The 20266-nt window shown below is 36.2% G+C and overlaps 1 protein-coding gene across 1 annotated transcript in view; it reads left to right on the top strand.

Annotated features, from left to right (window-relative positions):
• plxdc2b (plexin domain containing 2b) overlaps nucleotides 1–20266 on the top strand; it is a 57991-nt gene that overhangs the window by 35659 nt on the left and 2066 nt on the right. Inside the window, exons 3-13 of the mRNA XM_059533808.1 lie at nucleotides 2992–3138; nucleotides 3723–3792; nucleotides 5302–5424; nucleotides 5769–5887; nucleotides 6799–6898; nucleotides 9422–9517; nucleotides 9765–9846; nucleotides 13720–13780; nucleotides 14297–14450; nucleotides 16409–16447; nucleotides 19887–20047. Coding sequence (XP_059389791.1) covers nucleotides 2992–3138; nucleotides 3723–3792; nucleotides 5302–5424; nucleotides 5769–5887; nucleotides 6799–6898; nucleotides 9422–9517; nucleotides 9765–9846; nucleotides 13720–13780; nucleotides 14297–14450; nucleotides 16409–16447; nucleotides 19887–20047 — 1152 coding nt within the window. The remainder of the gene's footprint in view (nucleotides 1–2991; nucleotides 3139–3722; nucleotides 3793–5301; nucleotides 5425–5768; nucleotides 5888–6798; nucleotides 6899–9421; nucleotides 9518–9764; nucleotides 9847–13719; nucleotides 13781–14296; nucleotides 14451–16408; nucleotides 16448–19886; nucleotides 20048–20266) is intronic.

Raw genomic sequence — 20266 nt, 5'->3', positions numbered from 1 at the left:
GATACAGAACTTAATATGTAGCCAGTGCAGAGACTGTAAAATTGGGGTAATATGATAATATTTTCTTGACCTGGACTCTAGCTGCTGCATTTTGGACTACATGTAGCTTGTTTATTGAAGATGCTGGACAACCACCAAGAAGTGTGTTACAATATTCCAGTCTAGAGGTCATAAATGCATGAACTAGCTTTTCTGCATCAGAAACAGATAACATATTTCATAGCTTGGCAATGTTTCAAAGATAGAAGTTGCTGTCTAATATAACACCCAGATTTTTGACTGTATAGGAAGTAACAGTACATCCGTCTACTTGCACATTGTAGTCTACTAGATTATGTGTACTGTTTTTTGGTCCAATAAATAATATCTCTGTCTTATCCGAATTTAATAGGATAAAATTATTGGTCATCCAATCTTTTAAATTTTTAACACACTCTGTTAGCTTAGATAATATAGAAGTTTCATCTGGTCTCGTTGAGATATATAGTTGAGTATCATCAGCATAACAGAGGAAACTAATCTAGTATTTTCTAATAATATTACCAAGGGGCAACATGTATATTGAAAATAGCAGAGGACCTAGGACAGATCCTTGTGGCACTCCATATTTTACTGGTGATAAATGAAATGACTCCCTATTTAAGTAAACAAAATGGTAGCGATCGCACTGGTAGGATCTAAACCATCTTAAAGCCTGTCCTTGAATACCTGTATAGTTTTGTATTCGATCTATGACTATGTCATGATCTATGGTGTTGAATGCAACACTAAGATAAAGTAAAACTAGAAATGAGATCCCTTTAAAAATAACAACCTTTATTAATAAAATATAGCTTTAATAACAGAATAAACAAACAACAAACATGCAACATTATGTTGCTATATCTATCTATCTATCTATCTATCTGTCTGTCTGTCTGTCTGTCTCTTTGTCACTCTGTCTATCTATATCTATCTAAGGGACCATGTGATGCTGACAACTGGAGTAATGGGTACTGATAATTCGGCTTTACCTTGGTCGCTGGACTAATTCAACTCTAATTTGCACAATGAGAAGTTGTACATACATCTATGTGATCATTTTAACCATATGAAAAACATCATGCACATACACAGTTTCTTTAGTATTGAATTAGTTTCCCACATGATAATTACTTCAGAGCACTGTGTGTATAAAGTAGTTGCAAAAATTTTTGTCCACTGGCTGTTTCCTTTGATGTTGCTTTACAAGGTCTGTGTGATGGAGTTTTAGTGTTTGAACTCCTACCAGCTCCCATATACAAACATATTCCTGTGTAAACACTCATACACACATAACACCTGGTGCATCATTTATTTTACACACAACAAAGTGCTTCTGTCATTTTTTATTTTGTGAGTTTCAAAGGACTGAATTTCTATTGCTTTTTATGGCATGGCCTCAGGCTTTAGTTTAGCCTTTTAGGTTTTTGTTTGTTATATTTTCAGCTCTGCTTTTGCACTTTAACAGATGAAACTGCCAAAGTTTACGTACCTTATATTCACCTCTCCTTAACTTAGACACATTTCTTTCTTTATGAGAATTGTTATTCATATAGTTCCATGCTGAATTCCTCGATGCCAGGCTGCTTGATAAGACAGTGTAGACATTTATGATCAAGTGTTTTCCTCCTAGGGTTTTACAGACAGACTTTCTTTGCTCTGTAAACAACAACAGATCAATCTAAGGTTATTTCATTCATGCTCTAAGTGTCTTCTTTTGGATTGTTACTTTGTCATGGATCATGTCTTCCACTCACAGAGCATGTGTCCATACAGGAATTAAATATATTTGTAATGGTATATTTAAAGCATTTTTGTCTATATTATAACAGGACAGTGGACTGTGGAGCAGAGACAAGAATGTATTGTAGAGGAGAAAAGGGAACAGAAACCAATTCAAACTTGGTTCATCCAAAACACTGTTACTCTATATCTCATGAATAAAAATGTCACGCTCATAGCCTTGGTCATGTGATCAAGTGTTTTTCTCATGCATTAAACTAATTGGTAGATAAAATATAAATTTTGGTTTGTTTTTAAAAGCCACAGATGTATAATAATTGGATCACTGATGATGGCCTTTGTAGAAAATAATTTGTAATGGTCAGTAAATTGAAGGATACAATTTCTCTGAGCTGATTTTCTTTCAGTTAGCTGATCATGTTCTTCTGTCCCTGTCCAAAGCATTATGCTGTTACTAATCAGTAGTCATCATGGGTTGTGTTTCTCCTGGCACTCAGATTTTCCATCCATTTGCTCGGCATATGTAACCTGCAGAACTGTTCAGTTAGTTAAAACGTCAAAGTTTTATATCGTCACATTTGCTCATAAAAAAAATAATAATAATAAAAATACAGTACCAGGAACTTCTGATTGCAAGTGCTGTATGTGTACACTCACATACATAAATCCACACATCTCAGCACATATATGCCTTATTTTTTTTGACATTGTGGTGTCTCAGTCACCTCTTTCTCAAATCTCTCACCCAGCTGGTGAAATGATTGACTCTTTGTTCTTTTCACCTAAGTGGATAGGGAGCACTGGGCTAAAAGAACTCACTTGAACCTTTTGCTGTTTTGTTATCATCATATTTTCCAGACAGAGGCTAGACAGCTATACAGGTGCTCCTGAGCAACACTCAATTCAGCAGAACTCTCAGTGACCCTCATAAAAATGTGATCAGCATTGAAAATACATGTAAACAAACAGAGATTGGCTCAGTCTTTTGTAAACACACCTCTCTTCAATTTTTCTTTCGGGAGAGTGTTTGGGTGTTTTTAATACTGAAAGAACTGAAATGGTATTTGTTTGTGATGTGATAATCAGAATGGGCTTGTAGCCCTTGGTTGCTAAAATCCTACTTTAAACAAAAATGGATTGTGTTGTGGTGTTCCAGGCCTTTATGAATTTCTTCACTGTAAGTATTGTGTCCTTTGACCTGACTGGCTGTCTGGTATCTCCCCACAGGAGGACACAGATCATAACTACTACACCTCAAAGACTTATGGCCCCAGTGACCCTATGAGCAAAGAATTATGGGTAAATATCGATCAGATGGACAAGGAGAAGGTAAAGATTCATGGCATCCTGTCCAATACGCACCGACAAGCAGCGGTAAGACAGAATTCATTCATTCATTCATTCATTCATTCATTCATTCATTCATTCATCCATTCATCATCTCTCAGACACAAACAGAAAGCAGTACACATCTTCTTAAATGCAAATGATATGAAATGACTACATTTAAGAACAATTACTGTTCGCTTTTTGAAAAACAAAATCATTTTATTTGTTGCTTGTACATAGATGGGTTTGTCTGTTTGTGTGGGTTATGAAAGCAACAGACCAAGTGTTGATCCTCAAATGCCACATTTCTCTGAAATGGGATCAGATTTTGGTGTGTCGCCATCCCATTACTGGAACAGACTGCGATATCCTCACATTGCACTTTCCAAACAAAAGAAACCGCAGAAGAAAAGCGCACCATGGCTTCAGGACAGAAGTCAAATTTATTAGCAGAGTTATGTTTGCTTTAGCTGACCACAGAATGAGTCCATAGAGTCTGTCTAGATCTACACTTGCTGTATGTTTTATTGTAATCACTGCCTCTCTCTCACTGTCTCTGATTAATAGTTTTATATTGATTCTGCTTATTGTTTAGATCTTCTTTTAATTTTTTATAATTTCATCCTCAGCGGGTCAATCTCTCCTTTGATTTTCCATTTTATGGGTATTTGCTGCGAGAGGTCACTGTTGCAACCGGCGGTAAGTAAACTGTCCTCCTGCGTGTGATGTGTGCAGCACAACCAATGATGAGGTTATAAGAGAGCGTCTGCCTGCCTTCATGCGATATGAGTATTATACGGCTGAAGCAGAACATATGATCTATATGAGCTTAAAGAGGAACATATAATTGATTGGTTCTTGCTTGTAGGCATAAGGGCTTGACTGTGAGTCACAGTGTTCTAGCAGATCAGCCGTGAGAGGTTCCTCTTAATAACAGCTGACCGTGCAAGATGGAGATATGAGGGCATGTGTGGGGATTTTTATTATGAATGCGGTTCATGTGACTCACTGGCTGCTGGAATGTGTCTTAGATGAAGCTGTGAGAGTGAAGGAAATATAGAGACAGAAAACTGCCTATAATTTCTCCTTGTAATTACATCAGTCATCTCTCTGCGGTTGTAAGCGGTGAAACACAACTGGTCTGAATTTCCCAGTGAAGCCGTGTTTTCAGGAGCGAAAAAAAATGTTCTGTGTAAGACGTTCTTTTCCTGCCTTAAGAATTTGTAATAAACAGAACTGGTGAGTGTTTATTTAAATAGTGTTTATGCAAATAGCCTGCTTTGATGGCAAAGGCGTTTTGTAGTAACTCTAATTCAATCAGACAAAATTGATAAAGAAACCCAAAGAGTAAGGACAGTGGATTTCCAATTACATTTTTCCCATATCATATCAACTGGAAGGGACTTATTTTAAGTATAAATTGAGAAAATATTTAAAAAGTGGAAATAAAGTGCCTAATGGGTGTTTAATAGACCTTTAATTGAAATTGGATGTGGTATCCTCACATTGATCAGATGGGCTGGCACACTGACCCCTCGAATTGTTAACATGTGGGCCCCTTTTTGGATATCCGAGGACAACTTTACTGATCAGCAAGTTCAAAATGGTTTTGGGCAGATTTCTATAATTTTGCTATAATAAGTGATTTTTGAGTATTTGTTTTTCTTTTTAATGTTCTTGTGTTGTCAAATAATAGTGAGCCGTGTCTTAATTATTTTAATTTTATTGAATTGAATATAATGAGTTTTTAAGTGCTCTGTGTTTACAGGGTAAGCAGAGTTGGTCAGCTTAGTCCAGGTTGGCAGAATTCCTGTGGAAAGATTTGCATTGATTTAAGCAGGCAAATGCTGAAGACACATTTTAGATTATGTATGTGTGGAAGGTCCTCTCTCCTTTCTGTGAGTGGGATGGAAGGAGGCATTTATATGGCTAATTAGAGTATTAATCACTTTGGAGACAGGCCAAGGCTGTTTGCCAGGATGCATTGATGAGAAAGGAGGAGACCACAGAGATAAAGAGTAGAAAGAAAAGCACATGTTCATGCATTGATGCCAAAAAAACTTCTATTTTTTCACATAAACAAAATGAGTGGTTTTATCTTAATTGCATCCTGAAGATCAGATTTGAAATGTATTTTTATTATTATTTGATATTATGAATATGTATTACAAACGTTTATAGATAGTGTGTGTGTTTCTGTGTTTTCAGGGTTCATCTACACAGGAGATGTGGTTCACCGAATGTTGACAGCAACACAATATATCGCTCCACTTATGGCAAACTTTGACCCCAGCCTCTCCAGAAACTCCACTGTCATCTATTTTGACAATGGTAAGAGACAGACGCACTGGGCTGTGTGTGTGTTGTGTGTGTGTGTATGTGTGAGAGAGACAGAGGATGTCCTATCTGACAGAAATATATAATGCAAAAATATATTGGAACAGAAATATCCAATATATATCTGTCAGACCTTCCCATCTTCAAATACACACAACCATCAAAAACACTGTACCTCGACTTGCCATAAATCAAATGTGTCATGTTGTTTTCCAGATGCTCTTGTTTACAGCAGTGATCAGAAGCTGAAACTGTATTGTTAGTAGAGAATAAAAATATTAAATGTATTCTCATTAGTATGTAACATTATATGTAAATATTACGTGCATGTTTCCTAGGAACTGCTTTAGTTGTCCAGTGGGATCACGTCCATCTTCAGGATTCTTATAATGAAGGAAGTTTCACCTTCCAGGCCACATTACACAACGATGGACGAATTGTCTTTGCTTACAAAGAGGTCTGAAGGCTATTTTTTCTTTTCTTCCTCCATATGTCTTTCATCCTGTTTTCTATTTCTCTCTCTGTCTGTGACACGGCTCTTCTGTGATTACTTCCTGTTCCATCAGAGTTTGTGTGAATGTGTCAATGTCACTCTCTTTTCAATTTGCCACATACAAACATGGTCAGGTACCATGTAATGACAAAGTGAAGTATCCAGTACAGTTAAAATATTCCAACAGTTTCACAAATCATGTGCAGTCAAGTGTGAAATACATAAATCAACTATATTCAACTTTTTTATATATTATGTATTTTGTTTCATATTAAATACATATATTATTTAAATATAATTTATTGTATGCCTATTTTGTTAAGTATTTATTATATATATCTAAATTTCTAATATTTATTCTCTCTCTCTCTCTCTCTCTCACTATATATATATATATATATATATACACACACATATATATATATATATATATATATATATATATATATATATATATATATATATATATATATATATATATATTACACACACACACACACACACACACACACACACACACTATATAGTGTTATGCAAAATAAAATAAAATAAAATATGTAGCTTTGTCGTTAGAAATATACAAAGAAATATTGTAACACACTAGTCAGAAGACATTCTTGTAAATGCTGTTGAGATTTATTTAATTATTGCAAAGCATATTCAGCCCACAAACTTCCTAACTGAATTTGGCTTTTCCCTCTCCCCAAGTCTCTACTCACTCCATTTTGTCTTTCTATTCTTTCTTTCTTTCCTGCTTGCTTTCTTGTCTTCCTTTTTTGTTTTCTCGCTTTCCTTCTAGCCATCTAACTAGCTGTCTAACTTTACCTCTTCAGGTCATTGATGGATGAATTAACTAGTATGTGCTTTTATTTCAGGTCCCGGTGCAGATTGCAAAGATCAGCTCTGTCAATCATCCGGTGAAGGTTGGCCTGTCTGATGCCTTTGTGGTGGTCCATAAGATTCAGCAGATCCCCAGTGAGTCAACGTAACATGTAACACCAGTAAACCATCTGCATTCTGTATTCCAAGTGTGTAAGTTTTTGGAGATTTGAGTTGATGACTGAATTTGACAGGTGCTATTCCGCCCATCAGAAAGTATGTTTGAATACTGTATGTTTGTTCTGACGGTCGATTACTTCAGGGTTGATCTTAAAGCTCCATCCTCCTCCCTTCTCAAGCTGTCTGTTTGTTGTCTGGTGTGCCAAGCAGGAAAAGTCTTTGATGTCGTAGTAACAGTGAGCCCAGCAGGACCAAACCCGGCTGCCCTGGAGAGACAAATTTAGCAGATAAATATGTCTGGAGTTGGGCAGCGAGTGAGTGTAAGAGAGAACAGGAGGAGAGGATGTGTTTGCTGTCAGGACATCATGAATGGAGGCTCATGACTTTCCATGACAGCTTATTCTCTCCAAGCGTATGTGAGTCTGTGTTTGTTTGGGACTGTCTGCTGTGAAAGGGCAGGATTTGCATCATTCTGTCTGTCTGTCAGTCTTTTACAATATGAGAAGGAGAGAGAGACAGCTCTGAGGGGAAGGAGAGAGTGGAGAATGAGATGGAGTGATTGAGAGCGGTAATAGCCTTCGTGGGTCTCGCCTCTCTTTCTCTCATTAGTGTCTGGAGACTCATCAGGTGACACTGTTTAAGATGCATAAGGACTCACATGTATATCTCCAGGCATTATCAGCATGCTACGAAGGAGTTTTGTGACACCCCATGGGCAAGAAATGTAATTACCCACAGGAAGAGAAAAACAGCCTGTACTGAACAAGCTACAATTTCCTGTCTTAAAGTTTAGCAGCTCTTTTATGTATTAATACTCCAATGATGTCGGTTTCAGCAAGGTCAGACAGTTACTTCCTCAGCTGAACACATACACATTCACTTTATCAGAGAGCTTTTCCCCTGCTGTACACATTCATCCAGAGAGGCGACACATGAAAAGCCATATACACACCCACAAACACACACACATTGGTTTCATTCTATTAAAAAGGACAGTGTTTTTATACAGAGGTCACCCTAACTCTTTACACAAACTTTAAGACATCAATAAACTTGAATTGTAAGAATTTTACATATCATGAACCACTGAAAATGTTGGGGTTTTTACATGTTTCACTAAATTTGCAGAGAGATTTTCAAAACTCTTTCTTTATAGCTAGTTTAATCAAACCTTCATGCACACATACACATATAGAAATCCTGCTACAGTACCCATCCTCTCTTCATTATAATTCAATTTTCCATTTCACTGCATTTAGGTAATTCAGCTACCAGTCACGTAGATGATGATGTATTACTAGATGCATCTATATGTGCAGTTATATCCATGCATGCGTGTACATGCATTTGATACAGCGTATGTCGATGATGGGGGCTTAACTTTAACTCAAAGACTATAATATACTGAATTACTTTCAGATGTAGGTTGATCAACCAATACGTTTAAATGATGAAAAGTCCATTCTGTCTTCAAAGGGATTCGTAGGGAGTAAGAGTACTGCATAACCAATGCACAGCACAGTGTAGCAGTGTACGTAGTTCTTTTTTTATTCTATTTTAAATGTAACATTTTATTGGGTAAGAGAGACCAAAGAGAGTAATCTTGATAGTTGACTTAATTTGTTTAGTGAACACACAGGTCTTTTTTGTTTTTATGTTTAACAGTATATTGTATAAGAGCTTCTGTTAGACAGTGTATTAAGCATTATCTTCTGTTAGCACTGGTAACAATGTGAGTAGTTCTTTCAGTGAAATATACTCTATTCACAACTATGTCATTACAGTGAACCATGCATCCCAATGCTAGTGAAATCAGTACACTTAAGTCCTCACACAGTGGCTCAATGTGGGTTTTGTCACTTTCAGCCCATACAGATCATTACTGAGCACACACAACTTTTTTGGTAATGGATCTCATGATTTAACATGAAATCAAACTTCTCCATGTATTTGTGGAATGATAGACATGTCCATGTGAATTCGTGTCTTCATATTTGGACAATTTCACAATTTTGGATGACGTCTTATTTAAAGGCATGTGGATTATTCAGTGTGGAAGTAAGCAATTTAATATGAATGAAAGATATTAGATTAATTTGCTGCTCCTGGTAAATAATTAGAATAACAAAGTGCAGCAAATAACAAAACTAGCTGCACTACAAACCAGTGTTCATGATTCTGATAATAAATTACAATATGAAATACTTGTGGCAGTATCGTGCAGTGATGTTCTGAAGCAGAGTTTTTAATCTAGTATAAATTCATGTTCCAGTAACAATAAATGTGAAGCCTTTAACATTCAAAATGTTAAAGTGGTGAATTAAACAAGTTAAAAGTACTGTAAATGTATTCAAAATGGCAATTAAGAGGCAGCATTCATGAGAAGACAAAACTTTACAGAAAAATGCTGCTACTCTCTCTCTTTTGGCTTGTGCTTCAGAAGTTTCAACACCCAAATGCTTCACATGGTGAAGGTAATGTGTGTTTGTTTGCCTCTAGATGTGCGGAGGAAGACTATATATGAGTATCACAGAGTGGAACTGTTAAAGACCAAAATTACAAGCAGTACAGCTGTAGAAATGATGCCACTACCCAGTAAGCCAATGGACACACACAATATACATGCACACACAAACATGAAGCTAATAGAACTATAGAAAAATTATGTGATGTAACAGAAGCTTATTTTGTTCTACCTCTTTATCTGCAATATCAGATTTTATATTAGAGTTTTTATCACAAGTTATATGGAAATCTGGTTCATTGTTCTATTAGCCTTTTGCTCTATTTGTGATTGATTCTGTGCTGATGCATTTTCTCCGTCTTTTTTTCTTTTCCGCAGCATGTCTTCAGTTCAAAAGCTGCACTTCTTGCATAGGTTCTCAGATTAACTTCAACTGCAGCTGGTGTCACCGGCTCAATAGGTGAGAAAACAAACCTCTCTTCATCCGCCTCTCTTTTCCCTATTCTAATGTCATTTTACTGTTCTCAGACCGCTTGCCTTGAGGTGGTACAATGAACAAGGGGAATAATTAACATTTTACAAGTTCTGTCAGCAGCTGCTGAAACAAAAGCACTCTCAACACAGACATTCACAAAATGTGGAGATAATTCAACACTTCTAATTCAGCAGTCACAATGTTACAAGATTGCCTTTGTATGTAAAGATGGCATAAAAATTGAAACGAATTGTAAACATCATGTGTAAACCATTAACGAAATGTCTCTTGCATTAACTTGCATTGCATTTTTCTTAGTAATAGTGCTTTAAATGTTTGCAGAGAATCTTTTAAACCAAGACCACTTTTTTCAGAGAAAGTGAGAGAGAGGGAAAATAAAGTCGCATTCCTGCTGACTCATGCCCGCACCCTCACCTCTCGAACCCAGACAGAGAAAACTCTGTAGATCACATACCAAAGAACAGACGAGACTGAGATACCCAACCTCCTTCTGCTTTATTTTCCTGGCAATCCTTCCATCTGTCTACTCTTGCAATCCCTCGCTCTTATTCTCAAGCACATACATGCACACCCACACGCATGCATACACAGGAATATGAAATCCCAGTTGGTGTTTATTGTGCGATTTAGTTTATGACTGGCAGAGAGAGAAAAAGGTCAGTTCGCTTGTGTTAGAGGAGTTTAACTTTTTCCCTTTATCAAGTGCATATGTGCTGCACACATTTATTGAGCTGTAACAATTTTCAGTGCAGTTTGTTATTTTATAAATCATTACCATAGACTGTATAAAAACATTACGTACCCAAAATAATGATGCATAGCACAAGCACATCTTTCAATGTCAATGGGACCTTGGTTTTTCCATCCACTCTAGGAATCCTGCAGGATTGTATAATTAAATCACAACACTGAGTTTAGAATCATCTTCTGGTAGACAAGGGACTTATCTTCAGACTTCATAAATATGCATAACCATTTTTGTTTGGCTGAAGGTTATGGAAACAATGTAGAGTTAGAAATTGCTGGAGTAATTAAAGTCAGGGGCTTTTTTTGGCTTGATTGAGGCTGTGTGTTTGCGTGTGAGAGAGGGAGAGAGTAAAAGAGCAGACTAATGAAACAGTAAATGCAGGTGACTCAGTTTACTTAAGCTAATAACTGACAGTCTGCTCCTCCCAATGCAATTTATCAACAATTTAGCCCTTGTCTTTGGAGAGAGCAGATAAAGTGTAATCTGATGCAGTTGACACACACACACACACACACACACACACACAAAAACAAGTTCTTACTGAACAGAAAACTGTAATACTGTTGCAAAGTGTTGCACCTAATACCCTTCAGATGTCATTACTCTGAAGTAATGAAATTACTTTAACATATGAGTTTATTAGTAATGAATATGTGCATCAAACCTAGATTTGCATATTTGGAAAAGCATTCTTTCACCCTGAAGGTCGGATTATTACTGGATCAGAATAAATTTGAGTTGACTGCATTTGCAGCCATTAACATGTAAATGAGATTATGAAAGGCTGGAGAAGTGCTGACGAAGAATGTGACCGGCACCATAGGCAGCTTCAAATCTACAGATATATATTTCAGTTTTACTTGTCTTCCTTGTATGATTCATCAGTGCTTGGGAGAGAAAATGAAAGGAAGACATAATGACCATGAATAAGCTACAAAAGTAAATTAAACAAAATCTAATTTGTTCACTGAATAATTAAATCATTTGAAATCTAGTTTGTACATTTAGTACTTTGGGCATTTTTGGGTCACTTGTCATGTTACTTTCTCCCTAGTAGGGGTTCACAGATTTTTGGTCTGAAGTGGATAATTATTTTCATGTCATGGGATTTAATCTACCCTAGTGGAAAATAAATATACTAAAATGTATTTAAAATACATTCATACTAAGTATGCTACAAATACATTTACCTATTTATGCGCTTAATAAAAAAACCCTGCAATTGTACTTTTAGTTTACTAAACTGGTATAATTAAAGTTTGCCAAATTAGATGAACTTAATGCACTTTAATTGTGCTGAAGTCCAACTAAACATATACTGAAATCTATTTAATTGTACTGAAGTGGAACTATTGCAAGTATACTTCAGGTACACTTTAAATAAAGACCGATATTATTCAAAGGCCATACAATCCTCATCAACTGTGATGTTATAACTCATTTTAAACTTAATATTGAGAAATGCGCATTGTGCACAAGAACTGTAGTACTTATAAAGTTTCATTATCATTTTTAGGTCAGTAAGTCTCGAGCAACATTGTCAGTAAATATGTTAATAGATTTGAACTGTACGAAATAAATGTATTTTACAATTATTACTTTATAGGATAAATGAATTAAAAACAATATACAAAGCATATTTGAGCTTTAGATTAATATTGTGGGAATCTTCATGTAAAAATAGGGGAAATGAGCATACAGAATGAAATGTCTAATATAAATATATCAACATTAATCATTGTATCTGATATGATACTAATATACTGTGCACTCCTATTCACCAGAATTATTATTATTATTGTATTATTCATTAACAAGTTGCTTTGGATAAAAGTGTAGCTAAATGAAAATGTAAAGGTAATAAAGAAAAAATAAACTTACAAAATTGCTGCTACTACAAAAGAGCAACAAAATTGCGAAGTAGAAATGAAATGCCTCACAAAGCCAGCGGCTGTATTCTGTGGCAAATCTTTGGCCTTTAGAGGCTGGGGGGTGTGTGTGTGTGTGTGTGTGTGTGAGTTTCAGTCAGTAGCTGCTCTTAGCAGAGCTCTTCCTGTCTGTGGGTCATGAAATCTCTAACCCAAAGCTTTCATTTAGAGAGTCTGACACACACTATAGTGGCCGCTGCCACCACCGGTCAAGGTGCTTCTCTCCCAAGAGCACATCCTGTGTATAGAGCAGTGTCTTGTGTTTGTGTCTGAAAACACATTGAAAAAATTCTGATCTAAGACACAACATTTTCAGAGACTGTCGGTTTATATTACCTTATTGCATAAACGAAAGTATTTCTCCCATGTTTATTTAACAGGTTTGTCCATTTATATCAAATCTTGTATAAAATGATTTGTTTTTCAACTACAAAAAGTTATGGCATCCTTTGATTTTTGTTTAAATATAACGGGCTGTGACAAGCGAATTAAAAATCTCACAAAAACACACATACACATAAAAAACAACTGGTTTGTTTACCTTCCTTGAAGGGACTGGGCAGCAAATGTGTGTCTTCTCTTCTTACCCCAAAATATCAGAAAAACAAGGAGGGAGATGTGTGTATGGTGAATTGTAGTAAACTGAAAAGAGATAATATATCATGAAAAGATGAATGGAGAATGGGGAATTGCTGAAGGATATGGAGCAAGGGATACTGTATCTCAGCGGACATCAGGAATGCCAAGCAGGCGAGGCCATTGTGCTCCATTCTGGGAGGAAGAAAATAAATACTAGCTGTACTGCCTAGTCCTGACTCTATAAGCCAGCATCTATTAGTGATATACTGCTGTTGACAGTCCTCTGTATATTTCACCATTTTGAATTTCCTGTTCTGGACCACACTGAACAGAGAATTCTTAATGGAAGTTTCTTGGAAGACTCATAAATGAAAATTCATTCCATGATTTACTCGCCCTTTTTGTTGTTTTAAACCCATAATACTTTTTTTTTGAGGAACACGCACAGTGTTTCTCAGAAGAGTTAAAGATTTCAAAGGGTTTTTCTGCACTGGTCAGCGATCTATAAAAGATGGAGATCATGATTGTGTGTTTATTGGCTGTCTGTAAAATACTAATGACTGCTATAATTTTTATTGACAGATGTTCCAGTGGATTTGATCGCCATCGGCAGGACTGGATAGATAACAGTTGCCCAGATGAGGTGTGTACGTGGATGTTTGTGTATGTTTGATCCTAAATCTCTGTGCTTACATGATAGACGAACTCATTTGCAGTTTCTCTCTCTCTCTCTCTCTCTCTCTCTCTCTCTCTCTCTCTCTCTCTCTCTCTCTCTCTCCCTTTTTATCTTTTTCTTTCCACCTTGTACAAGGCCATTAGTAATTAGTAGCATGTATGATGATGTATTTTAAGTTTTTGACTGTTAACACTTTCTTTCTTTGCACAAGATGTTTTTGGATTTGATGTTGTTTTACTGTATGTACAGACTGGCATCTTATTGCCCTTATGGAATTCGAGTAAAGGGCTGAGAAATGTGTGTTTACCATATTATTTAATTTTTATTAACTGCATTAAATGAATATGACAGTCTTATAATTTTTAGATAATTAAATATTGCCATATTTAATGTTACAGTACCAAAATGTATGCCTGAATGTTAATCAGCATATCCAGATCATATCTCAGATCTCATATCTTTTCACCCGACTTTCATTGGCAGACTAAGGATAACACCTGTGACATCATCAATACTACCAATCTCAATCTGCTGAGCACTGCATCAGTTGCTAAGAAGACCACAAGAAACAGAGGAACTACCGAGGCTCAGTCTACCCAAGCTCCATCACACATGCCCACCAGCATACCAACAGAAGGTACCGTCATACCTGAACGAACACAAACTGGTCTTACAATCCTTTGAGGACAGGAAACCATTAGTTTCAAGTGACTGCTCCTGGTCAGAATGCAGCAGGATGATGTGAGGAGGGCACAAATGGATTCTACATAAATCAATAGACACGGAAAAAGAAAGGCTTATTTGTTCTTTATGAGTCTGGGGAAAATCAATTTCTGGAGAAGAAACGTTCTGTATTCAAGAACATTCAGAATGTAGCTGAAGGGCTTTGCTCATAAATGGGGTACAATAGATAATCATGCTCATCACTGACACTTACAGTAAATACAGTGTAAAATACACCACATACCACCTAACTATTGTTTAACTTCGACCTCCTGTTGTGTGCTTTGCTCCGTTTTTCTTTATGATTTGCGCAAACACATTATCAGACAGTAAACAACTCGGCATAAATTATAAATCTTGTCTGTGAATTATGCATCCACTCATAAATATTTCAAATCTAGAGGGGCTGTAGTTTTACCCAATTTTCAGAACAAGAAATTAAACTTCTCATTTCATTGTCTTCCTCTTTATGAAGAAGAAGTAGAAGAAGTCTAATTATTATTTGCTTATTATTGCAGACATTCTGCAGTCAGTGTAACACTTGTGTCCTTTTGAGAAATGTTTCCGTCTTTTATAGGCGATGATGTTAGTATTTGTTTCTGTCATGTTTTAAAACGAAAGGCTGGCTAGCTGTGAGCATGTGAGCCAGTGGCACCAGCACTTTCTGTTTTTACAGGCAGGAAAGGATCTGGCTACAAACAGTATGTTAGTCTCAGGGTTGCCAGAAGTCCACTTAAAGTGATTAACTGCATGAAACAATCTGTTCATCATTAACGGTTTCTCAGAATGCTCAATAAGGCAATGATTTATGAGGTCATTGAAAAGGCATGTATCTCTTGTTTACACTTCATCCCTCATTCATTACTGATTGGTTGTTTCGTTAACTTATGTTATTATGACAACAGAATTAAAATGCTGACAGGTCCATATTGAACAATCAAGACATTTATGTACATTTAAAGTACATTTACTATAAAAAATGCAATTCTGCTGTGCACTATAAAATTGGAAACCTGCCTTTGTCACAGTTCTGCCAAATATAATAATTCTGTCATCATTCACTCAGCAGAAGTCACTTCATGTCGTTCAAAGCCTGTATGACTTTCTTCTAAACACAAAAGATATTTAAATGTTATTTTTGGACATTTTGAAGAATGATGTTAACCAAAGGCTTTGGTGACCACAGAAGAAAGCAAACCATACAGGTTTGAAGCAACATGAACATTTTCTCCTTTAAATATTAAATAAACTTTTGTTGGCATAACTTTATGTTTCCAAGTTGATTCAGTAGGGTTTAAATTAATAATAAATTAAGCATTAAGCACATTAACGTTAACATTTTTTATCAGAGTGAATTTGATTATTACAGTCATCTGGAAATAACAAACCTTCACATTCTTCTCTTCATCTCTAAGCCCGATGTAACGTATGGCAGCAAATCAGGTGTGTGAATGAAAGCATGTAACATGCTGTAAATCAGAAAGTTGATATCTTGCTATAACCCTACTGGCTACAGTAAATAGTACAGCAGCATTAGCTGTTATTTTGCTGCTTCATTCACTCAGTTCTCAGCAGAATTGCCTGCAGCAGATGTTGACCTGTCTGTCTCAGACAGTAGCTCTTCAACTCACTAGAAATCATATTCAAGAATCTTGGAGTGGATTGCTCATTAAAAATGTATTACAAATCCGAAACTTGCTCTCCAATCAGACATATTTTCTAATCTCCTTGATGTGCCCATCACACACATGTGTGACCTATTTACAGCTGTTGATGAAATGAGTGTATGACGTCAATGTGTAAAATTGAGCTTTAATATTTGCTCCCTTTTTCTCTCCCTCCTCCTATTTCTTTTCTCATCTATTTTTATAGATGACACCAAGATTGCGCTACATCTCAAAGACAATGGAGGTAAGATCTTTGCATTGCTGCAGTGCAAAGTGTGTCTGTGAACTATCAGACATCACTCTGCTCTCACGTTTCTATTTGGGCATCCTGCTTATGCCCAAATAGGGTCATACTTGTGTGTGTGTGTGTGTGTGTGTGTGTGTGTGTGTGTGTGTGTGTGTGTGTGTGTGTGTGTGTGTGTGTGTGTGTGTGTGTGTGTGACTTGTCTGGTTATGTGAGTATATATGTGGCAGCAAGTACAACATTTTTGTCTAAATATCTTTTCCACGCAGCAGTGCTTTGTGCCAGTTCATTTCCTGTCCAACAGCAGATTTTTGTATCATGCCTTGTTTTTCTCTTCTCCTTATCACACACAGTCTCTCTCTTGCTCTCTTTATGTGGTATATATTCTCTCTTTCCCTCACTCTCTTTCGTCTTCCCCCTCTGAATTCCCAGAATTCTGTTAGTAAGATCCAGGTCATGTGTTTTTGATTCGGAGCAAGCTCAGTATTTTTTTACCAGTCGGAAACGGCAGTCAGGGCTTCAACATTTCATCGATAAAGCAGAAAACAGCATGCCGCCAATGAAAACATGTAGCAAGAACAAAGAAAGCGCTATCTAACCTTAAGCAGAATAATATGAATGGTATAATTCCTGACTAACTAAAACTAATTAAAGAGATGCAGGTGTCTTAACAATGGACTTTTTAAGGTGAATATATAATACAGAATTATATTAATTAAAAGGAAAACTTATTAAAAGTAAAAGTGTAAACCACCCTAATTCCACCCTAATGATACAAACACAGAATAAAAACATCTTTGTTTTCAAAAGATGCCTGTATTTGTTTTTTGCTGGCAAATCATGCTAAGTTTTCCTGTTTTTCACATCAAATGAACTATCTGTAGTTCACACCCTGTCAGAAATAAAATACAAGCCTGATTTTGCAAGGCCATTTTGATACAATAAAGAAAGAAATCTGATTGTTTTATTTGATTGAGTACATGTCTGTTGGATCTGTTGCCAGCTGTCTGTCTGTCTGTGTGTGTACATATTTCAGTCTGCCATGACATCATGATTTCTCCAGCACACCAGACATAATGTCTCCCTCGATAATCTACAATAGCCAGACTCTGCAGTGTCTGTTATAGAATTAAAATAACATGCACCTTCATGCTAAACCCAAAAAAATTGTTTTTTTTTGTTTTTTTTTAATGTTTACATGAGGTAACTTGGTGTCTGCGCCAATTTAACTGGTGAAGCCAACTTCTAATTTAACGAGTGCTGCCAAATGTAACTAGTGCATTTGATTAATGACCGATTTCAACAAAATGTCGCTATTCATTTTACTGGCGCCAAATGAAAATGTCACAGTATTATTCAATTCCACTGAAAATCTAGAAAGGTATTTGAAGGCATCAGGTAAATTGGGATAGCTGGTAAGTGACAAAACATTTGTGGAACCCACAGTTTCCTGTATTTTGTTTCAGTATGACAGTCATCAAACCAGGCTGTCTTTGGCTGCCAAGCTTCAGTCTCCCTCTTATTGAAAACAAATTACTTCCCTTGCTTAAGTGGTCATGGGCACTTGTGGCTGTAATAACTAACAACAGAAACCCTGCCTCGTGATTAGTTCTGCCCTGTAAAGTCTGTCAATCATTTTGGTGCCCTTTGGCTAAAGAACTGTATACACAATTTATTTGTTTTTTTTGTTTTTATAGAGAAAATGGATTTTTACTTTTACAGTCGTTCATTTTTCTGATATTTTTGGACAGAACTTAGCAAACATTTTGACAAAACATTACAGTTATTTAACATTATTATAGCAGTTACATTACATTTAGTCATTTAGCAGAAGCTTTTATCCAAAAAGTAATAAATAACTCAGTTAGCTTAAACACATTACACATAGCAAGGGCTTTTAAATAATATAATAAATAAAAAGAAAACAGATAGAATAGAAAAAGATTAGAGCGAGCTAGTGTTAGAGTTTTATATATATATATATATATATAATTGTATAATAAATGAAAAGAAAATAGAATACAAAAAGATTAGAAAGGTAGTTCGAATTTATTATTTTTTTACGAATAGAATAGTGAGTGCTAAAGTTATAGGGTCAAATAAAGATGGAAGAGATGTGTTTTAAGCCGATTCTTGAAGATGGCTAAGGACTCCTAGGTCATTCCACCAGGAGGAACATTTCATTTAAAATCCGTAAAAGTGACTTTGTGCTTCTTTGGGATGGCACAATCAAGCGACGTTCACTTGCAGAACGCAAGCTTCTAGAGAGCACATAAGTCTGAATTAATAAAATAAAAACATTGTAAAGTAATCATTAAAACATGATTACCTGCTTTTAAGAAATATGTTATAATTACGTCTTAGAATTTTGTCTGTTTGTTGTTGTACAGTCTTTGTCATAGGTATAGAACAGTAAAAAAGATTTGATGTACAGCAATATGCAGATAACAAATACTGAAACTCTGTGGTTGTGTTCATTTGTACACATCTGCAGAGAAACAGCAGCACTGTCGCAGAATGAAGTGCTATTATAATCGCTATAATTATAATACATGAGGAGCCGTATGTGAGCCACCTGGGTGCTGTAATTAAATAAAATAATGTAGCGTAAAGAAATCCAGCAGAACAGAAAATCAGCGACACCCTGTCGAGATATGTGCAGAGATGGGTGTTTTCATTTATCACAGAGATATAAAGTCAAAGAGTTTAGAGTTGGAACACAAAAGAATATGTGTTGTAAAATGCATTTTGTCCTCAGTTTAGTGAAAGTCAGTGGTGTTCAGTGTAGTTGGGATAGTTGAACTTAACCTAATGGAGTCGAGGTTAATTGACTTGCGTATATTAAATATTTTTGACCCAAAAGCAGTTCGTTTAGATGTTGCTACATGAAAGTAGTGCATTTTAAGTTCATATATTTATTTCATTATACATTTCGATCAAGCAGATCCAACTGACATCTGTAGATCCCTAACTGTCATTGTAAGAAAAAGAACAAGATGATTTGGTAGTCTCAAAAGCTGCTACTGAGTCTGCTCATCAGTCTTAGGTTTTTACAGGGGCCTGGCTGTGGCGCAAAAACACAAGAACTGCAGACCACAGTAAATCTTTATTTCTGGGCCGGCTGGAAATGTTCACAATACAAAATTAAGATTTACAGCCTTGTCTCTCTTCCATCGTTAATCTTTTTATCTGCCTGTTGGACAGAGACACAAGCCACGGAAACCGTATGAAAATGAATGTGAAAACAGTGCTCTCTTCTGTTTAAAAGTAGAAGTACAGGGATTCAACCCAGGAGTCTCCTGTCAGGATTCATTTTCCTGAAGTTGTTACATGCATTGCATCTGTGTGTACAAAGACAGACTGATGTATTCTGACAGCGCAAGTGAACAGAAATTGATCAGTGTTCAGAACTATAAATACAGTATAATGTGTGTTACAGCAGCTGCAGCAAAAAGCACAGCAGAGAACAGCGCTCACCCGCTGCACATGGGGCTGATTCTTGGGATGCTCCTGCTTCTGCTCGTGATGGTGGCCATCGTCCTGGTGACCGTCTACATCTACCACCACCCGAGCTCTGCCGCGGGACTCTTCTTCATTGAGGTGAGAGTACGGAGGTTTAGGTTAAAAAAATAGTCTATTTCAAATAGACAATTCCAAAAATTGTATGACTTCTTTATCAGTGGTACGAATTTCCGTCTGTATTTTAACAATGGATGGGTACTGAAGCTTTAAAGCTCCAAAAAAGGTCGTAAAAAACAAAACCTTATAAAAGTTGTCCATTCGGATGTCATGAATAAACAATTTAACTAATAATATTTC

Source organism: Carassius carassius, chromosome 3 (assembly GCF_963082965.1).
Source record: "Carassius carassius chromosome 3, fCarCar2.1, whole genome shotgun sequence".
Taxonomy (NCBI): Eukaryota; Metazoa; Chordata; class Actinopteri; order Cypriniformes; family Cyprinidae; genus Carassius; species Carassius carassius.
Note: the sequence above shows the minus strand (reverse complement) of the source record. Positions and strands in the feature narration are given on the sequence as shown.